Raw genomic sequence first — 17,979 nt, 5'->3', positions numbered from 1 at the left:
CAGAGCTGAAGCACATGAATGAGAGAGTTCAGCCACTTTTATTGGAGTGTTGGAGAAGAGATACGAGTAGAAGTTATGGGATAGTAGACTCGCACACCGTTGATCTAAACCTTTTCTCCTGTTTGGTTGTCGAGGTCATAAAGCTAACGCTCACTCTGCACTTTTTCTGCCCATATTTATGACATAACTGCAAACTGAGCGTGTTGTGCTGAGCAGCTGAAATGGAGAAATTTATGTTGCTGTCCACAAATATTTTCAGACACAGCTGCAGGTTGTGAAGCATGTGCGGAACGTAAGAAAATATATTCAAGGCTTCATTTCACCATGTTTACGATTATTTGACTTATATTTTCAATGCAATCCCGCCAGCTGTCACGTTAGTTGTCTTTCAGATCAGTCCCATAAATCCTCTGCTATGCTTCATAGTGTGTGATTGAGAAGATCAGGTTGATTTATTTTAAAAACTGATCACAATTTCAGTTTTTTTTCTGATGTTAGGGATGTTTTCCGGCTTGTTTCGGCGCCACAGCCGATTTTCCACATGCATTTGCCGCTGCAGAGCCTGAAAATGAATGCAGCTGTCTGGGAAAATTAATTTATTTTGCACTGCATGTAAAGTATGATGATGCACATGCAAGTCACAGAGTGGAGAAGCACATTCTGGCCCTGAGATGACCCTCTCAGCCAAGGCTGTAGACAAATTTAATCTTTCTTTGCCGCTGTGTTCCACCACCGCCATGACTCCAGGTCACCTTACAAACCACCTCATTACACTTATATAAATTTGCACAGAACACGGAAAAAAGAAGAATCCTTTTTATTTTTAGGGGAAAAAATTAAAAAGAAAATCTGCTTCAGCAAAATGTTTATCCTCATAAAAGTCCTAAAATAGCAGCCATTATGCTTGGTTCTCTGTCTGGCTGGTCCAGACCTGCAAGCTATCAAAACCACCACAATATATTTAGCTAAAACTCTGAGCCATTTACCTCAGAGTGAACTGTGGAACAAACAACCGGCAGCCATTTCACTCCATGTAGGTCCTGCCATTAGCGTATGCACTAACAAAAACATCTGAAATAAATCTAGGTCATGCCATGATGGAGTGGTTTACAAAGTTTATAGAAAGAAACACACACTTTATTCCAATACAACATCATGTGTCAAACATCTGGCATTAGTAGAGAGAGAGAGAAGGTCATCGTTCTTCCAGCAGGTCTAAATCAGGACAGTGAGTCTGATAAGTGAAACCAATAACTGTGGGGGTCCCAACTCTGATGGAAGGATGGGAGTATTGATACTCTGGAGTTGATAGTTTGATATATGAGAGTCAAAATATGGGATTAGATATTTTTTGAGTATCAGAAAACATTTCTGCTTATACAAAACATGTATTTTCAACATTTTTTTTACTTGTTTGAAGGTAAACCATTTCTTTCCCAGCATCACCTCGAGATTTTAGTCCACACTTTCATGTCAAATTGTTTAGATGATCACAATACGCTTCACGTTGGGCTCAGTCAGACCTTCCTCGATCGGCTGCAGTTGGACCGAAATGTTGCAGCTTGACTTTCAGGCACTGAAAAACATTAGCACATTACTCCAGACTGGCTCCTCTCTGTTAGCTACCCATTTGTTTTAGAGTTAATTGTTTTGTTTTTTTTTTAGCTTCCATGGTCTCACCTTACAGCGCAGGTGTCAAACTCCAGTCTAGAGGGCCGGTATCCTGCTGGTTTTTGTAGTCTCTATGCTCCAACGCACCTGACCGAAGTTAATAAATAGGTTGACAAGAAGCTGTTGCATCCATTTGATTTAAATCATGTGTGTTTGAGCAGGGAAGTGACAAAAACCTGCCAGATACCAGACAGGCCTGCCTTAAGGTATCTGTAAGAGCTGCTTCAAATATACATACAGTCAGGTTCCCTCAGGTCAGCAGACCGGTCACATTTCACCGTCCTCTCAGCCAAGAAGAAGCTTAGAGGTGACCAAGAGTTTTCTGTCGCTGGAGTGAGACTGTGGAACCACTTACCACCACATATGCACACACTACAGAGTTGTTGCCATTTTGCCTGTCGCTCACCCCCTTTCGACAGCTGATTCAGTATCCATCTTGCATCCTACCTGACCTGTTAGCTCTCTCAAGCCAATCTGCAACAGTGCACATTTAAAACAGCCAGTGTGTTTTTACCTGTTCTGTAGTGAAGTGAAACTCTGCGGTAGCATCATGCAGGGTCCTGAATGAAAAAGCTGTAAAGTGTTGGTTTCGCAGCCTTGGGACGCTGCTGGGTTGCAGCGGCTCCACAAATGCACATGATAAATGTCACTGTGTCATTAAACAAGTCTGGAACGCTGAGTTTTAAGGTTGGAAAGTTACGTAATGCGTCTTTAAACCGGCCTCTTTACGTTCTGTTTTTTTAAATTATTGCTTAAAAAACAACTTTTCTTTGGCTTTTAACACCTGTTGACTTGTGGTTTTTGTAATTTTTCTTTTATTTTTATGCTCATTTTAATCGTTTTTATTGGTGGATCATGTGTTTTTTGTACATTCGAAATTTTTTATTTATTTTTTCACTTCTGAGAATTTTTATGCAATAAATTGCAGTGAATCTCAGCAATAGTGTTCCCCCTGTGTCATATGATCATAGTGATCATACTTGCCTGTCAGATGTCATGGTGATGCTGCTACTGCAAGTGATGATGAGGTTTTTATATATATATATATATATATATATATATATATATATGTATATATATATATGTGTGTGTGTGTGTGTGTGTGTGTGTATATATATATATATATATATATATTTATATATATATATATATTTGTAATTGATTATATTTTAGCATTTAAAATGATTTTTTTATTTTTATTTAATCTACTCATCAGTATAATTTCTCATTGTTTTAAAAGCATTTCTTTAATTTATCTTCCATATTGCCTTTGCATTAAAGATATCAATGCACACGGTACAATTGAGATTTTCTTTTAGTGGCAAGAAGTATTGACGAATACTGAATATTGGAATCGATGTCAGAATTGATATCTATATTGGTGGAAAAAAAATACAGCAACATATGGTTTCATACCGACAGGGAATATTTTGTTATCACCCATCCATACTATGAGCTGGCAAAGGAGACTTTTTTTTTTTTTTTTTTTTTTTCAAATTCAGTGTTTCATAAATAGACATGTTTCATAAATAGGCCCCCCATTCCCCAGGTTAGCTCTCTTCAGCTGCTTGTTCTTACAGAAATAAACATCCGTCTCGACTCTGCTGTGAGGAAACAACATTTTGAGGATATCAGACTAAATTCCAGGCCTGCCTGCTGTGAGCTTTTCTTGCATCAAGCAAACATCTCAGCATGATGTCATGACGCATGATGTCTGCAACAAGCATGAATCATATGTACAACAACCTGATGAATCAAAATATTTTAATATTATGTGTCCATCTTAAACAACTAGCATTTTGTGCTGCTTATGGTTAACTGGAGAGTTGTTGATGTACTGTTGACTGTAGACCAAATCCTGCTGGTTCCAGAGTAATGATTTTTATGATTCTATATTGAGCTTTGATTTTTGCATGATGCAAATGAATCATGACCTCAACATTGTGTCAGATATGTTTATACTACTGAAAGTTACAGGTTTGGTTTACCTAAAGGTTTGTTACAGGTTTGGCCCCTAAATGTGGCAAATTTTGAGATTAAATTACTTTTAAACGGGTGAGTTAGAAAAAAATTCACTCCCTCCACAGTTGTCATGAAGGTAAACCTGACCTAAACTGAAAATGAAGTTTTGTACCAGGCTGTAAACATGTTTATTTCTGCTGTGAAGTTGGTCTTTTTAACATGGGAGTCTATGGGGATTAATTCTGTTTTGCAGCCCCTAGTGGATGAAGGGGGAACTGCATTATATGCACTTCCACATAGGCTTCACTTTTAACCGCCGGAGGTTGCCGCTTGGAACGGGAGATTCTCATCATGATGGTACGCCATTTCAATATGGAGCAAAATCTCTGAGGAAAGTTCACAACACCTTGTTGAATTATGACACCAAGAATAAAAGGATTTCTGGAGGTAAAAGGGGATCCATTTTGGTAGTAGCATGCTAGTTTTTACTGTGGCTCATCCTGTTTTTCAAATGTGTCCATTGTGCGTAAAAACTGAAATGAAGACTTGTTAAAAAACATAGCAAAATCCTCTTAAGTCTAGTTGTGATGATAACAGTTTTGCTGCTAGGTCAAGCAACAAACATTAACTTAGCTTGCTAGAACAGAACAAAACACTGGGTTGTCCAACAATACAGCAAAAAAGAGACACTCACATGTTCTCCTTTTATACTTAAACCTGGGGTAGGTAATGTTGGGGAGCTAGCAAGAAGTGAAAGTGGCGCCCTGTCTTCAAGGCTGGATTAACCAATGGCACAATGGGCACAGGCCCAGGGGCTACCCCTACGTAGTACATACACCAGCAGTTTGGACATGAAACAAAATGTACATAAAAGCCAGACAGTTACAACACAGTGTCTATTGGTACCACTGGTTGAGAGATGTGAGAAATGTCATTTCACAGTGTTTCATTCACAATTGTCACAATGTTGAGTTGGGGATGGCGGGGGCCCTGGACGCTCTGGGCCCAGGGGCCTGTGCACTTTTAATCCGGCCCTGCCTGTCTCGGCTCCTCCACCTTTGGTTTTGCTTCTTTGTTATCCTAGCCTTTTTTATTCACAGCTTTTACTGATTTTCTCTTTCTCGGCTGTTTAGCGGGAGGAGGCAAATAAACCGAGCCGGGTCGGGAAATCCTTCCTGCATTTTCTTAGCCATATTTGCCTTCCGAGTTTCGTCTTCACTACTTTGTGTTTTCATCCTAACACGCTATTTATATGCAGGGTGTGGCTATCAGGTATGCGCTGCTGGAGGGGGAAGAGGGGAGCCGGGAGAAGAAGCTTACGGAGAGTCAGAAAAACTCCATTTTGGTCTGAATGTTTGGATTGGTCAGAGATTCTACAGATTTACAGTAAACTGAGGGGTCTAACTATATTTCTTATTGTTCATGATTACAAAATGTATAAACTACTATCAGGATGCCAACATTAGCACCGGGACTACTGCCAACATGCTAAGTCAGAGAAACCATGAATTTAGCAGGATTAATTACTAATGCCTTGAGAGAATTGAATGCATATATGTTCACTGTGTAACTGTGGCTCGATGGAGTGAATGGAGGGGAAATTAATTCTATAGTCTGCAGAGAAATGGCTGAACATCGATTATGTGGGTGCTGGGGGGTTGAATAATGTTCTTAGTGACTGTAGGAGAGGAAGCATAAGGTTTTGCAGAAAATTCAGGACAGTCTGTTTGAATGTGAACGGCATCCTCCACATTTCAAAACTCTGACATTTTAAAGAACATCAGGGAGCATCAGATAGATGCTAATTAAGAGCACTTAAGAGCAGCAGCACGCTTCTGCAACCTCTTCCCTTTACAACTACTTTCAAGATGTTACAAGTTGACTAAAGTTAAAGGAAAAACTGCCATAAAAAAATCTCTTCTGGCTAAAATAAGCCTGAAATAATCAGCCTGACATGTGGATGATTAGCCTAAAGAATTCATGATTTGCTTCTCCCACTTTTTCAACCTCGTGAACAGAAATGTCCTGAGGGTTTTTGTTCAACATTAATCACCTTGTTTTGCTGACAGTCTTCCTCGCAGATCCTCTCTTGACCACGTAAGCCTCCCTCTGTCTCATGTCTTTATTTGTCCCATTTAAATGGCACATTTTTCACCGAGATTTCACCCAGACAGAGACAAAGACAACAAGGGAACGGTTTTATGAGAGGATGACAGCAGGAATTTGATGTGACTGCTTTAAAGAAAAAAAGCCTGACAGTTTGCAACACCCACACCAGCTCCCTTCTGGAGTCTTCTTCATCAAACAAGAATGTTTAATGTACTGTTGCAGATACAGCAAAACAGGTAAAATAGAATAAAATCGCTGAAGTAGAATGAAAGACACGTTTCATCTAAGAAATGTGAAGCCAGAATTTTATTACTTTTAGTCTGCTGCTGCTCTGTATGTGCATGTTCACTACCAGTACCAATGGGACAGTGTGTCCAAACTGTTGACATTAAGGATGGATTTCCATGTTGTTTACTTTGTTGTGGGGAGACTTTGTCATTTATTTCATTATGCATAAATTGTTTTTTATCACGTAAAGCACTTTTTGCTGCATTTGGCAGGAAAAGTGCATTATAAATAAAGTTTAATTGAAATAACTTGTCTTTGGATTTGGTTTGGCTGCTTCTGGTGTAAAAACTGCCCAAATACGGCAGTGTTTCAGTGTTTCTCAGTCCATGTCCTCAGGACCCCCTGCTCTGCGTGTTTTACAGGTAACTCTACTTTGACACACCTGGATGAAATAAATGGCTCGTCAACAGGCTGCAAAGAACTTAATTATCAAGTTTGATAAAATGACTGAGGTGTTTTGAATGTTGAATGTCTCTATTGTCATGACATGATTACAACAAAATTGAAAATATGCAAACCGTCATAAGGTGCAACAAAAATATAAAATATCAAAAGTATGAAGGAATAAAAACAGAGGTAAAATAAATCTTAACATGTAAAATTATAAACATATAAAAAGTAGTGGTAATAAATCGAAGAGTGAAAGAACCTACAGGACATTCCACCCATTCAGCCAACCAGATATTGCATCTGGTGGAGTTTGCACCATAATGAACTCTGAGTTCTTGACTGCAGGACATTCATGCAGCGTTTCATGATATGATGGCATTGGCATGAAAACCATTTCTTAGTCTGTTTGTCTTTATTTTTAGTGTCCTGTAGCGTTCACCAGAAGGTAGCAGGTCAAAAGGTTTTTGTCCAGGGTGAGTTGGATCCCTGAGGATCTGTTTAGCCCTCCTGAGGCAGTGCTGGCTGTGCAGATCCTCCCGAGATAGTAGGGAACAGCCAATAATCTTTTGTGCCATGGAGACAACCCTCTGGAGCGCCTTCCTGTCTGCAGCTGGAGAACCAGGTACTGATGCAGTAGGTGAGGATGCTCTGGATGGAGCATCTGTAGGACTGAGACAAGGGGTTGTTCCTCAGGAACCTCAGGAAAAAGAGTCTCTGCTGGGCCTTCTTGATGGTGGCTCTGGTGTGGGCATGTTCAATAAAATCCCGCAAATCAAATCAAATTTTGAAGGTGGAATGCGTGTAAAACATGGGGACCTGGGTTGAGAAACACTTCAACAGATTGCCTTTTAGGATTTAAAGAAATGAAAGTGATTTGGGGTTATTTGCTCCAATAGAAAGATGTAAACGTATGATTTCTCTATTTTAGAGCAGTGGTTCCCATCCTGGGGACCCCAAAGAGCACGAGGGACCCAGAGACTTTGACTAGTGGGATTTTAGTGAACATGTCCACATGTTTAGTTTATCATTTACCCAGCCAGTATGTCCATGTGGGGCCCCTAATGGTTAAATTTTGGTCCCACTGCTTTTGTCTGCAGTTTCCTGGTGGCCTCACTTTTGTTTGGGTCATATGTGTTTCCAGTTGGTTTTGACTGGGTTTTAGCTGGAGCCCAACTTGCTGCCCATTTAGCCAGCCCCACATGGGCTCCCCGTGTCCACTTAACCCACCTACGGGGCTCATACATCACGTATAGGCTTCATATTTGCTGCCCATGTACTTAAAACCACATGGAAGCTTTAAAATGTGAAACTCTGGGTTTACTGAACCAGTGAGCAGAGGAGCTATAGACCCTTGGGGTAATTTATGAATCAGTCACTCACTTATGATTTTAACTACCAGAGGCAGTCAGAAGAGTTTATTTGCATTTTATTTTCTCACTCAATGTGGATTGTTTTTTAAATTCTGAAGAAAATGGCTTTTAAAGATGCAGATGTGAAGAGGCTGAAGGTTATTCTAACCTGCCCAAAAAGCCTCTAAAACCTTTTTAATTGCCATTTTGTTGGCAAAACCAGCCCACGTTACCTTCAAGGCTTTGGATGGAGCTTCCATGTTAGAGACCTGCAGCTCTCTTCTGTAAGTAGCCTAAAAGACGAAAAATCTGTTTCTTTCCCACCAACAGCTCTCCTGTAGGACTCATGGGTTACCCAAAGGTCCCTTATTATGTAAATTTCAATTTCTAAAGCTTTTCAAATATTCAAATGTCTCCATATTCTGTATGTGAGGCCCAAAAATTAGATAATTCTGTCGTCTTTCTTGCTTGTTTGCTCCACTTTTTCATGTGTGATCAAACAAATGAGTCTGAGATCTTGACCTTTGTGATCTCAAGAAGGGGAATAACCACTCCCCCCAGTAGTGGACACTGTCACTGACCTGCCCCCCTGCTGGTTGAGCCTACCCTCTAAAATCACAGAGATGGGCCAGTGAAAGGTGCTCCCTCTCTCTAACGGAGGCCTGGAGTGAGCATGGACAAGCACAGCTCATGAACATTTATAGCTACAGACACAGAAGCGACCTACTCTCAGTAGAGATCAGTAGACCGACTTTTGGAATGGCTGAAATTAAGAACAGGGGCTGAATTGGGGGCGAAACTCTTTGAAAACAATGTTGTTTGACTTCAAATATCCAGGTGAAACTGTTAGAAATATGTACAATATGGGACCTTCAATGACACCATGTGTGCTTGTGTGCATCTGGCAATAAATTAAGATCATTTCTTCGCTTTTTTTATCGAACACGTAAGGCTGAGAACTTTATTGAAATGACAAGGACATTTGTCGTTTCATCTACTGGCAACACAACCTGCATTAATCCCATTTTGAAGTACTTCTAATTTTAGGTGGGTATAACCCAGATCCAGATAAAACTTCCAATTAACATGCCGTCATTGATCTCTGGTAATTCACTTATTTGTTCTATGACCTACACACAACGTAATTAATCACTTAATGCTGTACAGCCGTTTTCCATTTGCGTTGTACAGGAGTAACTAAAGGGGAGTCGAAATCTCTTGTGACCTCTCTGCTCTCCTTAATTTGGAAAACAAACCAGTTACTTCATTATAGAAGAAAATTATATATATATATATAAATATATATATAATATATATTTATATATGTGTGTGTGTCCTTCTGTATTAATTAAACGATATACTTGATGTGCGTTCCACGTCCAGCCAAGCCTCTACAGTCTGTAGTAGAGGGAGGAGGATGATATTGATTTTCATCCCTCGAACTCTCGCTTACTCTTTGTGAAAAGAAAGAAAACATTTCAGGTCTCTGCAATGTAAAGTAACATTCCCTTCATTTTTATGAGTGTCATTTCTGGTCTGGTGTAGGCGTCTTGTTGATGGCTGCAGTCTGATAGATGGAGAGCACAGCGGCCTTTCTGTCATCATTTATTCTTTACTGTGCACTCGGCCGCCTCGCTGCCGCCCTCACGCACAATCATAAATCAACCATCTAAGAGCCGGGCCCTTCTCTGCCCGGCCCCTCTCCTTGATTACTCTGCACTGGGTAAGTGTAGCATGATGAGGAGAGAGTCCAATTCAATTAGGTTGCCTGCTAGGCAGAAATATGTAGCATATGTTGCCCTGGATAAAAGTCTCCAAATGCAATGTGAAGAGACTGGATAAAAAAGAAGAATTATAGGTGGATGTCACTTAGATAAAAGTAATTGGTTCGGTGGAACTCTCTGCACCCTGACTTTTATAAGCTGATAACAGATGTGTATTTGCAAGGGAAATAACAGTAGTTTGAGTTGTGTAAAATAAGAATGAGTTTTTTTTTCTTTAAAACTGCAGCTTTACTTATGCATAAGCAGTTTGAGTTAGAGGTTCTTGCTTCTGACGACATTCATGTCCCTTTGGGGATGAATCCTACTTTTAAACCAAACAAGTTGCCTATTTTAGCTGTTTTTTACCAAATAATTGAGATGGATGATGCAGTTGTCATGCAGTTTGCTTCGGCTGTGGTGTTTTCTTTTGAGTTTTAGGAGGGTTTGAACAGGCTGAACAGGCTTCCCAGTGGCCCAGGGCTGAGTCTGGAGTGCTTATTTAACACACCTGGAGCTCATTTTGGGCCAGCGACCGGCAGCAGCTCCAGTCTTCACCAGATTGTCTTGCATTATTGTGTGTAATCAGGCCCTACTTCTGATCGCCTTGAGACTCAGTTTCTAGCTTTACATAGGCAAGTATTTCATATTTGATTAAAATCAATCTGACATGATGAGGTAAAGTGATCAGATCAGTGGTGATGCTGTCATGAAGCCTTGTTTATGTATGGAGTTTTTCTGGCCCAATGCTTTGACAAAAGTTTGGGTGCTTAGGGCATTGCTGGGATAGGCTCCAGCTTCCTGAGACCCTGAATTGGACTAAGTGAATAAGTAAATGAATGGCTCAATGGATAAGGCTACCAGGAATGACAACGACAATGAGGACAACTAAATAGTAGAGATGACAAGGTCTAAACGGGGTTCCAGTCCGTACCGAAGCCAACATGGAACTTTTCATACAAAACCATGTTCCGCGATCTCAAACAGGACATGGATGTGACGTGACTGTTGCATTTACGTCACCAATTGTTGTGAAACGGCGGTTGTTCCACTCTGCTTTAGTTAAAACTCAGTGAATGTGTAGCAACGTTTTTACCTTGTGTCCCAATGGAATAATAAAAAAATGTTCACTCTGTTTTCCCAAAATAAAAACATTTACATCCATGATTGTTTAGTCCTGTGAGAGAATATCCTCCAAAGCGGGAGAGATTTTGAGCAAGATGGGAACTGATATATAAAATGTGCTCACGTACGTGACTTGCAAAGTCTTGTGTGAAAATAAGGTTCCCCCCAAAAACTGCTTTGTAGCTTGAATCTTATCAACACATGTATGTATAGTAAAGAATATTCAGTGTTTGATGCATGGTTGCACCAAAATGAGCAGATGTGACTAGACGCCCTAAATGGCTGAGGCAGCTGAGGTTCCCTGGAAAACACAAATGAGGAAGATGATGGTTGTTTGCTATTATCAAACGCTCAATGACAAAATTATTCAGTTTAATGAAGGAGAGCCAAAGGCTGATTATCTTAAGAAATTAGGGTGAAATTAAGAAGGGGAGTGTTAAAGTGGACAATGAGGTTGGAATTAGACACAGAATAAAAGAGAACACATCGTCCTCAGTGAACTTGTGTCGGCTTAATTTAAAGCGATCGATGCTAAGTTTCTCTTGCCAAGAGTTTATTTGGGTCAAAAAGCAAAACCTGACATCAGCTGAGAGAAGGAAAATAGGATAGCTTCTTGTTTAAGGATAACACAAAATACCTTGTGATTAAACTATTAAGACCATGTAAGTTTGTTAACATTATTACATTTCATCCACAAATGCTTTACAGAGTATTGTGTAACATCTTCTATAACACCAGAATGGTGACTGCACGATTATATTATAGAGACAAAGTGTCATCAGCAAGATTAAACCAGTGTTACACTCTCCAGCCACTTTATCAGGTCTACCTGGCGAGTATCAGGTTAGACCTCCTTTGACCTTCAGAAGTGCCCTAATTCTTACTGTAATAGATTCAACAAGGTGTTGGAAACCCAAGAGGATTTGCTCCATATTGACATGAAGGATCGCACAGTTGCCACACTTCCACGATGAGAATCTCCCGTTCCACCTCATCCCAAAGCTGCTCTGTTGGATGTCGATCTGGTGACTGTGGAGGCCGTTGGAGGACAGTGAACTTATCGTTATGGTGGAAATGATGAGAGCTTTTTGCACATAAAGGGTTATGTTTGGGGCTGCAGATTAGGGTCCCACATGTGCTTGTCCACAGTGTCCTTGGTGGCCTCGCCTGTGTTTTAACATAAAGGTTTGATTTTGATTCTGACTGAGTTCAAATGGGGCCCATTTATGTAGCCCTCATGGGCTCCCCATGCTCACATAGCCCACCTACATCCCCTATGGGCTCACAAAGCCCATATGGGCTTCATAAATGAAGCTCGTCTAACTGAAACCAAATGGGACCTTTAAATTTTTCCCAGTTCAAACCCAAGCCCACTCAGTACCCACATGGCCCACTGGCATGCTGGCTGGGATATCGGGCCTTAATGATTCATCAAGTTAGGCCCCAGCTGAAACCTGGTTGAAACCAACTTGAAGCCCATCTGGACAAACCTAGTTGAGGTCACCGGACAAAATAACCCATAGGACCCTTATTTTCAGACCAAATGTAACCGTTATGGGGCCCAAATGGACAGGCTGGCTGGGTACCATGTGAATGTGGAGCTGACATGGAGACTCAGACCAGTTTCCCCATCTTCTATTGTCCAGTTCTGGTGAGTCTGTGTGAATTGTAGCCTGTTTCCTGTTCTTACTGACAGGAGGGAACCCGCTGTGGTCTTCTGCTGCTGGAGACCATCTGCTTCCAGGCTGGACGTGTTGTGTGTTCAGAGATGATGTTCTGCATATTTTGGTTGGAACCAGTGCTGATTGGACTTCCTGTTGTTTTTCTATCATCTGCAACCAGTCTGACCATTCTCCTCTGACATTAATGAGACGTTTCGGTCCAGACAACTGCTACTCACTGGATATTTTCACTTTTTCAGAACTCTGTAAACCTTGATGGTTTTGAGTAAAACTTGCAGCTTAAGAATGTCGCGTGATTGGCTGATTACTATCTGCATTAACAAATAAGCCAACATATTTATTTTGTGATAAAAAGGATGTTGAGTTTACTAGATAGAGTATTTTCTGTCAACAAGCAGCAGATGTATCAAGCAGAACGTAAAACTTTCTGACTCTGATCTATGGAAAAAGTTAAAGATGAGAAAAAAAAAGAAGGAAGTTTGTCTTTGTCGTATTTGTCTGCGGAAAATATCTTTCCATGTTTAATGGTTATTTTACAGGTATTTTTTTTACATTAAACCTTGATCTAATGTGGCCCGAGCAGGTTTTATATGCATTCATGATGTTTAAAGGGCTCACTTGTAAAATAAACATAATGTTTTAACATTCAACTTGAATTCTAGTTAACTGATTGAAATTAATCATGTTCTTTGTCTGAGGGGGTAAACAAGGTTCATAATACAAAAAAGCTGAGAAAAGAAAGCCAGTTCCCAAAGGTGAAAAGATTCATCATGTCACTGCATGATATCTGAGATGAGTCAGAACTGAATACATAAATCCATTTCTAATCCCTGCAAGAACCTAACAATCAAAAAAGTAAATTATTGGACCACATCTGCTTGCACAAGGCTCATCAATCATGCCGCGTTTGCTGGCAGCTTGTTGATCCTTCTTTTAATCTCTGAGCATCCAGCTAGACTCCACAGTGGTCTCCTTTTAGGCTGCTTATCCGACTCCTACAAACCCATTAACTCACTTTAGTTTTGGCTTTACGGGTTTATTTTGTGAGCGTTCCAAGCTGCTAGAATAATTATGACAATAAATAAAAGCAAATAAAAGAGCTAAACAGCCGATTCAGTTCGCTCTTCCAGTCATGGGTGTCTTTAATTCAAAGCACACACCGGGGGCAGCATCAGGGCACGTTTCTTTTTCCTACGTTGCCACAGTAATGTATTTTCTCAGCGGAGAACTTCATCCAGGACGTGACAGTTCAGTCCGCGCTGTCTGGCACAGCTTGCTGGCAGCCATGATACGTGCACTTTACAGTGAATGGATGTTTGATCCCGCAGTGGTGACATAATGCAAACATTGAGACGTTAATGTTCACACACTGCATGGCTCTGAGTACTGACCCGTCATCTGCAGAACGAGGCATAATGGGAATAAAACTGATGGTGTCTGAGATGGATTCATTATGTTTGCTTGCAGTATTTTTCTTTCTTTCCTTTGAAATGAGAAAAGCCAGAAAACGTCCATGTGGAAACTTTGCTTCTGATTGCTTTTAGTCAGGCAAGGCTGTTTGATGCTGCCGCTGCCCAGGCTGGAGGAATGGCAGCATCAGGGGAGAGGTGTTTGTCTTAGTGACCAGTAGGCACCTCCATCCCAGGGATGCCTGCTGGAGGCTCCAGCGGATTAAGTTGCTTTTACGGCTGTATGGCTTCTACTTCACAGAAAAAGAAAAAACAATACAAAAAGAAAAAAACCCTGAGGAGTATGAATCACTTTGCATGAAAATGGCCGTCATCCACATGTCTACATTAGAAAGCTAACAGATCACATTGTCTTGTAAAAGCTTCAGTAAAACTGACTCTCAGGGTAGCTTCGTTCATTTTAAATACAGCTTAAAGACACTTTCTGACCTTTAAACTCTGCGTCCTCGACTTGTTCGATGACACAGTGACATCTACAATGTGCATTTCTAGAGTCGCTGCTGCCCAGCAGCATTCTGAAGCTGAGAAACTGAGACACGATGCAACTCTTGCATCTGGGACGCGACGTGATGTTTCACTTTGTGATGAAATAAGGAACTGGTTGTTTTTAACATGGAATGTCTCTGATTCAGTAAAGAAAAGCAAGAAGATTAAAAGAGAAAAAGAGACAAACGAGTCATCGTAAGATCGTCTTTAGCTAGCTGGAGAGAGCTAACAGGTCAGGTAGGACGCATGATGGATGACGAAAAAACTGTCAAAAGGCGGCACATAGCGGGGAAAATGGCAAGTTCTATAGTGTTTGTTTAAGGTGGAGATGGAGGGTCAGCTTCGTCCGTCTCTTGCGTCGTTTAAATGTGTAATTTGTCCGTTTTGACACAGAAACTGAAGCGATACGGCCAGAAATCTGGCAGTGTTGAGTTGTTTAACTGAATCACAACCAGCGAAAGGAACAAACCAGGGAAGAAGAAGAGAAAAAGCATGAAGACGACACAAAATCCACCAAATAAAACTGGAAAAGTTGAACATTTTTATTGTTGGGTCACGGCTTGTCATTAAGGGGCGATGGTGGATCTCAAAGTCAGACCAGCTGAGAAACCAGCATGTATTTAACGTTTTCAGTCACTGACATAAGAAAATGATTTAACATGCAGAATTTACATTCCATCCTGTCAGTGCATATGTTTTTAGAGAAACTTTATTTCTTTGAAGTTTAATTAATTATTCAGCAGCATTGCTCAAATGGAATTTTTAAATCTGACCCTAACAAGCTAAAAAAATGTAGTTTTGCTCTACTTTGCCAGGCGTACTGTAAAAGTTCACGCTGTGTGGAAGCTTACTTCATTTTAAAAGCATCACTTGTTCCTAAAACAGCAGTTCAGTGATGCTGAACTGTGTGTTGCATCTTTTTCACAGGCGATGAAGAATATTTTGAGCCAAATGTGGGCCATTACTAGACCATAAGGACTAAATGTAGCCGAGTTTATACTCAGATGTGTCTACTTTCTGGGTATCCTCAACTTTAAACCATAAAACACAGTTTTCATTGCAAGATGGAAACAAATAAATCATATTAAATATGATGAGCTTAATTAAAAGCAGCGCCTCTATTGCTCTGAGAGACGTGGTGATAGTGTTTTCGTCAGGTTTCCAGGGAACGCTGCGATACAGCGATAGCTCAGCGCAAAGCTGAAAGGATAAACAACACCTTGGTAGGAAGCCATATGGAAGTAAAACAAGAAGCAGGGAAGGGGGGTGAGGATGCCTGAGAGCTGGTTTAAGACTCCTGCACTGATCAGCGCTGCGTGATGCAGACAGCCGGGGAGAGAGAGGAACAGGAGGAGGAGGAGAGGAAGGAGGAGCAACTGGGGTAACAGACTAGCTGAGGCTCGCAGCGCTCAGTCTCTCCTCTGAGCGCCGAGAAGCAGCTTCTCTTTGCTTTTCTTTTTACTCTCCTCACACACAGCGGCTTTCAAACACTTCTCGTCTGAGCTGACGGCAGGAAAAGCAGCGGCAGACGGACTCATTTGCGTCCAACACCTTCCGCTACCATGCTGCCCTGGAGAAGGAATAAGTTTGTTCTGGTGGAGGATGAGGCCAAGAGTAAGCCCAAGAGTCTGGGGACGGGGCTGACTTACCACTCCATCCTGTCCTCTCTTCTGCGCTCCTGTCCCGATTTGCTGCCCGACTGTCCCTTTGACTGGGTGGGCAGCATCTTTCACACCAAACGACAAAAGGTGGAGTTGAACAAAGAGGAGCCGGTTTACAATGTGCGCTACCTCGGCAGCGTGGTCACCATCACAGCGAAGGGAGACGGCTGCACCCAGGAGGCAGTGGCCAAGATCTGGGCGAGGAGCAACTACGGGGAGCAAAGTGTCAAGATGAGGTTAACGGTGGGATCGCAAGGCATCCGGATGAGTGCTGACAAATCTGGGAAAAAGAAGCCCATCCATCTTTACCCTCTGAACAGAATCACATACTGCACTGCTGACCCGTGTCGACCCAAAATCCTGGCTTGGATCTACAGACATCAGGTCAAGAACATGGCAGTGGTGCTCCGGTGTCACGCCGTCCTGGTCAGCAAGGCGGAGAAGGCCCAGGCCATCGCCCACAGCCTCTACCAGAACGCCACCTCCGCCTTCAGCGAGTTTAAACGGCTGAAGCGCCAGAGCGACTTCCGGCACTGCCAGCAGCAGCTGCTGGGCGAGGAAGCGGTGCCCCTGATGCCCCTGAGGAGGCTGCTGAACGGGCAGTGCCACTACAGACCGCCTGCTGAAAACCCCGGCAGTGCCACCCGCCTCTGCTCCATCACAGAGGAAGAAGAGGAGGAGGAGGATGATGAGGACTGCGAAGACAGGAAAGAGGAGGACGTCGAGGTGCAGCCGGAGAAACAGAAGGTTTTGACAACAAACACGGAGCCGACTCAGTTATTGTCAGAGCTGGATATTGGGGATATCGCCCTACTGGAGCAATGCCAAATCAACTTTGTCAGTGACAGCAACAACAACACGTTTACGTTTATAACCTCTCTTGTGTGACCGGACTGTGACTTTAAAGAATCTACATTCCTCTTTTTGCCCTCCACCGGTGCCCCACTCAGGCTCACTCCTTCCCCCTTCCTCGACATGTGAAGTGTTTACCAGAAACTTCTCCAACGACCGGGTGGAAGAGAACAGAAAGGATGAGGCGACGCTTCTGTGGGAGTGATTTGTTATTCCTCCCAGATGGCTGAGATGCTCGCTTCGTACGCAGCAGTTCGGGAAACTGCTTGTTTACAAAAGAGGGCTGGTGATGCCCAGACCAACAACAGCACAATGACGAAGGAGGACACAAAAAGCACCGACATGCGGGTGACACACCGATCCCGGCAGGATGTATTTTAGCCAACCGAATCCCAGCCATGTTCGCCAGCAGGGACTCTTGTTATGGTTCTTTTCAGGGAGCTTCTTTGTACATTTCTGTAATTATTTTCTAACATGACAATCCTCTCCAGAATGGCTCACAGACTGACCTTTCTGAGTGCTCACAGGAGAAGTTTCTAACGGTTTTACTAATGATCAGAGCCGGCTAATGAATAAGGCTATAATTTAGGAGGCAAGCCATCAAGTCGGCGTGTTTATTGCTGTCATTTGCTATAACCCCTTCTCATTTATGCATGAAAAGTCAGCAGTAACCTTTCCACGCCGGGCTTTTGTCTCCTTTCTTTCCCCATCGTGTGAGATCTTCAGCTTTTAAATCAACACTGATAAATGTGTGGCCAGGGACAAACACACCACTGTTCATGCAGCACTTTTTCATTTTTGTAGTGCATTTTTATATTGATATGTATCTCTATACATCTATAAATCTGTTGCAGTGTTACTTTTGTTTGTCCTTGCTGTGCTCTTCTGTTTTTAGTCAAGTTTGTTTTTGGCAAATACGGTTTTTTCCAAGAGCCTTTGCAAAAATACAGACGGAGCCTCAAGACTGGACCCAAACTGTTTTCTTATCTGTGCTTAATGTGTGCTACTGTCTCAAGATGCATTGTGATTATTACTATGAGATGAAGCTATTTATTTTCCAAATGAGATGAATAAAAATTGCCCTCACTTGGGTTTCCCTTCTTGAATCTCGGAGGGAGGGTATTTCTAGATCTTATCAAAAGGGATTATTCAAATGAACGTGACAACGCTGCGTT

At 41.9% G+C, this 17,979-nt stretch overlaps 1 protein-coding gene across 1 annotated transcript; it reads left to right on the top strand.

Annotated features, from left to right (window-relative positions):
- Window positions 1-15,648: 15,648 nt before the first annotated feature.
- Window positions 15,649-16,840, top strand: fam43b (family with sequence similarity 43 member B; the record flags this gene model as incomplete). The annotated part of the gene is made up of 1 exon (XM_079239583.1): window positions 15,649-16,840. Exon 1 carries the CDS (start codon window positions 15,854-15,856, stop codon window positions 16,838-16,840), a length of 987 nt encoding a protein of 328 aa, XP_079095709.1. The 5' UTR covers window positions 15,649-15,853.
- Between the last annotated feature and the right edge of the window lie 1,139 nt (window positions 16,841-17,979).

This window comes from Telmatherina bonti (genome assembly GCF_933228915.1).
Source record: "Telmatherina bonti genome assembly, chromosome: 4".
Classification (NCBI taxonomy): Eukaryota; Metazoa; Chordata; class Actinopteri; order Atheriniformes; family Telmatherinidae; genus Telmatherina; species Telmatherina bonti.
Note: the sequence above shows the minus strand (reverse complement) of the source record. Positions and strands in the feature narration are given on the sequence as shown.